The following is a 4,209-nucleotide window of genomic DNA, read 5'->3' on the forward strand; positions in this document are numbered from 1 at the left end:
ATGGAGCTGTTGAAGCAATAGCAACTTTTCTGAGTAAGTTATGCGTCTAAGCATCGATCACAAAGGCAGTCGCTGAAGTTTTACTTTAGAACACTTAAAATGCCATTCTGTTGTAGATGCTCCAGGAAGCCAGTGTATGCATTGTGCGTTCAAAACCTAGTTCTTTGATGTACAAAACAGCTCAAACGCTAGCTATGGTATTTTCCTTTAGGACTGGGACATGCAATTTTATCCTACCAGTATGCAGGGAGCGTACAAGTCACACAGACTTTGCATCCAGCTGCGAAATTCAGAGGCACTCCTGTTTCTTTCGATGAGGTAGTTGTTGTTTGTTTGGGTTTTTTTTCCCAAACAAGTATCACACAGTTCCCATAAAAGTGGTATCAGCTTACACAGATGAGAGAAGTTTTTTATAAATATTTTACAAAAAAAGAACATAATCCTCTCATTAAGACCTTTTTCTAGTGAAATACTCTTGTGCAGCAGGACAGAAAGAAGAATTTTAGTCATTCCAAAATGCAGAGATTTGCAGAAAAAGACCTTATTGAATTCATTACACTACTGACATTTACCATTACACTTTAGCACCAGAAGCAGATGCCCACACCACATGAGCAAAGTAATGTTATCAAAAGGTAACATCAGAGAGTACCACCCTGATTGGGCAGTTTCACATAGTCATATTGTGCTGCTGTAGAGAACTTGCACAAGACACGGAGGTGTGATCCACCAGGGAAAGTAAACATGTCTGCATCATACCTGGTCATTCAGGTCACCCTTACAGTCATTGAGGAGAAACAGATACTTGTAAGATTAAAAATTAGTTTCATCTTGAGGTAGGCAATTAAATAGACCAACTGAATCACAAATTAGAAGCACTTAAGTCCTGTAGTGTCTACTCCTTGATGAACTCTTCTTTCTCATGGAATTGCCTATTTCTCAATGTAAAGGTGTAGAAATTTTAAAACTGTATGAGACCCTTAAGGTGGATAGTCAGGTGGCTTACCTTCACAACAGATGCATCTTTGTAGCAGACCCACCAAAAGCAAACAGTGCCTATCCTTTCTCATTTCCCTGAATATACTCACTTGATACCTCACAAAACTTGCGTTTTTGACAGCTTAGCCCCTGTATGAGCTGCACAGAGCTAAACTGTTAAGCTAGAAGGTTTACTAGCTTAGCTATAAAGTAAGCTAGTAGAAGTTGGAAGAATTGTTCTTCTTGAGCTCCAAACCATGTTCTTAATTCTTTCCCACTGGGTACAGACAGCTAAATAATGAATCCTTCTACATAACTCTTTATCCTGTGAAGCAGAATAAAACATTAAGAAAGGAATGGCAGAGACTCGATTTATGCAGTTGTCTAAAAATGACCAGTCATCTGCATGACTTCAGAAGTGATTAGAAATGCTTTCAAAACACTTCAGAACTACTCTGCTTCATTATACAGCATTGCCTTTTGGCATGTGAAGGTGGCAAGACTTGGTGACATAGGGCTATAGAACAGACACAACATTTACATGGTTTTTTTCTTTTTTTCTAGGCTCGGTAACATCTTTCATAGTACAATATATGAAAATTAACTGGGACCTTTTTGGAGAACTGGCTTTAGGGATCTTCTCTGCAATAGATGCTGGTTCTCTAATTCTCATGCACTTCACTACCAACATCTGGGCATGTTACGCCGGCTATCTCATTTTCAAAGCATGCTATATGTTCCTCATAACAATAGCAACGTAAGTATAAAACCTTACAGTGCTGCCATTATGCACAGAATACTAACCATACTTTAAGTTTGCTTTGAGCATCCCTCCTTTTAGTCAGAGGTAGCTGATCTAATGCTAGACATAACTGTTTAGGTAAAGACAAGGACACTTAAATGTCAAGTTATGTTGTTTTCATTCTTCTAAATGACTGTAAAAGAAAGATTATCAAAAGGACATTGAACATTTACCTAGGCAGAAATGAAGCAAGGTACAAGGTATCTTTATTACTAAAGGCAATGATAACAGCAAACCATATAAGCTATTTTCCTCCTTCCTGGCATGGAAGATGCAAAATGAAAATAGGGACAAGCATGCCTTGACAACCATCCTTTAGATCCCCTTACATCTAGACCACCTTGCTGATACACTTTTTAGCATGCTATGAACTGCATGAATGCAAGAAAAGATTTGGCATAGAGTGTACCCCAACATAACTTTCTACATGTAATCCTTAATGATATCATGATGTAAAGAAGGAATAAAAGAGAACATTAGTCATATAAACTCAGACTAGATCGCTTAGGAGACCCTGCTATTGTGCTATCAGAAACAGAAAAATAAAAACAACATAAATAACAAAGATAATACATAATCTGTGTAATAAATATAAAACAATTTTATTGTTCCAGTTATTTTATTGATTGGAATGTCTTTAGACATACCACACTACTACATTAACAAAAATACCAGATGCATTTTTATGTCAAAATGTAAAATTATTCAGATACCATTTTTAGAAACTGCTAAAATGATAATGCAGGACAAGATTATGCCTATCTTGAATGAAGCCAAGTGAATCCTCTATTTTCCTTTTGGTGGATTTTTAGGACATTATAGTAGATCACACCTGTATTATTTCAACATATTCTACAAAAAAAAAGTAAAAGCTTGCATAAAAAAAAAAGACTGCTGAAAAAAAAAAGGCTGAACCTCCTAACCAGGGTAGAACTCCTGCCAGTGCCAGATCAGGTCATGGTTTTGTCTGGCCAGGTCTTTGAAAGACTCCAACCATGGAGCCTTTACAATCTGTCTGGCACAGTCTGTGAAGGTAGAGAAAGAACAAAAGGGGAAGGCTGAAGAGGTCTGATATTCTACTAAAGCAGATTGCCTGATAACATGGTTTGGAAAAGCAACACAGATAAGTACAAAAACATCAATGTATGCTGTGGTAGCGAAGACTTTTTTTTTTTAAGAGAAAGCAAGGAAGCAAACAAACAAATGAAGCACTATTTACTCTGTCCTTGATATATCATCCGCATGAATCATTTCTCTTCAGCAATTAAATGGAGAGCCACAGCTTTCCACCACGTGTGAAGTAACTGACCTGTCAGTCTCACATTAGGTTTCAGATTGCAGTCAATCTGAGTATGGAACGCTATGCCTTGATGTTTGGATTCAACAACTTCGTTGCACTGGTGATTCAGACCATTCTTACAGTAGTCGTTGTGGATTCAAGAGGCCTAGGACTGGACATAGTGATTCAGGTAAGTGTTATTTGACTTATTTCCCATTTACTGCTTAGCCCATTCATCTTCAAAAGTTTACCAAGAAAGAAATTGCTATGCCAAAGGACAATTTAATTCCCTCTTTCTTCTATAGAAATCTACACATTTTGCTCTTCCCTTCTGTCAGCCATCATTCTTCCCTTTTGCTTTTTAGTACAGCATTTAGGACTACAGATGCTGATCTTTGACTTTTTAAAGGCAGATACACTAGAATGTAAATAATCAGGCCCTGCTATCTGACCAGCTTTTGCTAATGAATAGGACACTCAATAAGATCCCCTCTGCCCAAAAGTTCAGGCTGGTTTTCTCAGATGCAGTATCAACATGACCACATGTTATTAGGGGAGTTCAAGACCATGAGACACAGTCTGGATTACTGGAGTTATTTCAGCTCAAGTGAAAAGGACAGCTGCCTTCTAATTCCAGCTCAGGAGCAAACCTGCTCTGTATCTCCATGCGAATAATAGTTTTCTGCCCATAGTATGGGCACTTAATTTGGGGTGGGATACCCTATCTCACAACAGTGTCCCTAACTTCAGTCAGCCCAATTCCACTCATGTTGGAGTCAACTGAAATGTACTGATTCCTGCATTTTCTCAGATGGTATCTCAGCTGGGGTACCTTCCTACTGCCATGGATTTGAAGAGGACTAAATCTATTCAGATATTCTGCACAAAGGTGGCAAAAGTTACTTTAAAAGATTAAAGATTGAATTAAACACTAAAAATTAAAACTTTAAAATTAAGGATAGGAATATGTAGGACTTGCCGTTGTTTGATACAAAGTCATGGTATATTTACCGAAGCCAATGTGGTGACAGCACTGAAATGTGCAAGTAAGAGCAAAAAAGGACCAACTCAGGCTCTTCACATACATTATTCATGGCTATGTAGGTAATGAAGCTATTTCTACATTTTGTATAGTGCTCCTATCCCGCCC

General features: G+C 37.9%; 1 protein-coding gene across 1 annotated transcript in view; it reads left to right on the forward strand.

Annotated features, from left to right (window-relative positions):
* Positions 1-1,542: 1,542 nt before the first annotated feature.
* LOC104167142 (thiamine transporter 2-like) overlaps positions 1,543-4,209 on the forward strand; it is a gene marked incomplete at its 5' end in the record, with an annotated part of 3,291 nt that continues 624 nt past the window's right edge. Inside the window, 2 exons of the mRNA XM_009707297.1 lie at positions 1,543-1,735; positions 3,108-3,249. Coding sequence (XP_009705599.1) covers positions 1,543-1,735; positions 3,108-3,249 — 335 coding nt within the window. The remainder of the gene's footprint in view (positions 1,736-3,107; positions 3,250-4,209) is intronic.

This window comes from Cariama cristata, unplaced genomic scaffold (assembly GCF_000690535.1).
Source record: "Cariama cristata isolate BGI_N322 unplaced genomic scaffold, ASM69053v1 scaffold43429, whole genome shotgun sequence".
In the NCBI taxonomy this organism is placed as follows: Eukaryota; Metazoa; Chordata; class Aves; order Cariamiformes; family Cariamidae; genus Cariama; species Cariama cristata.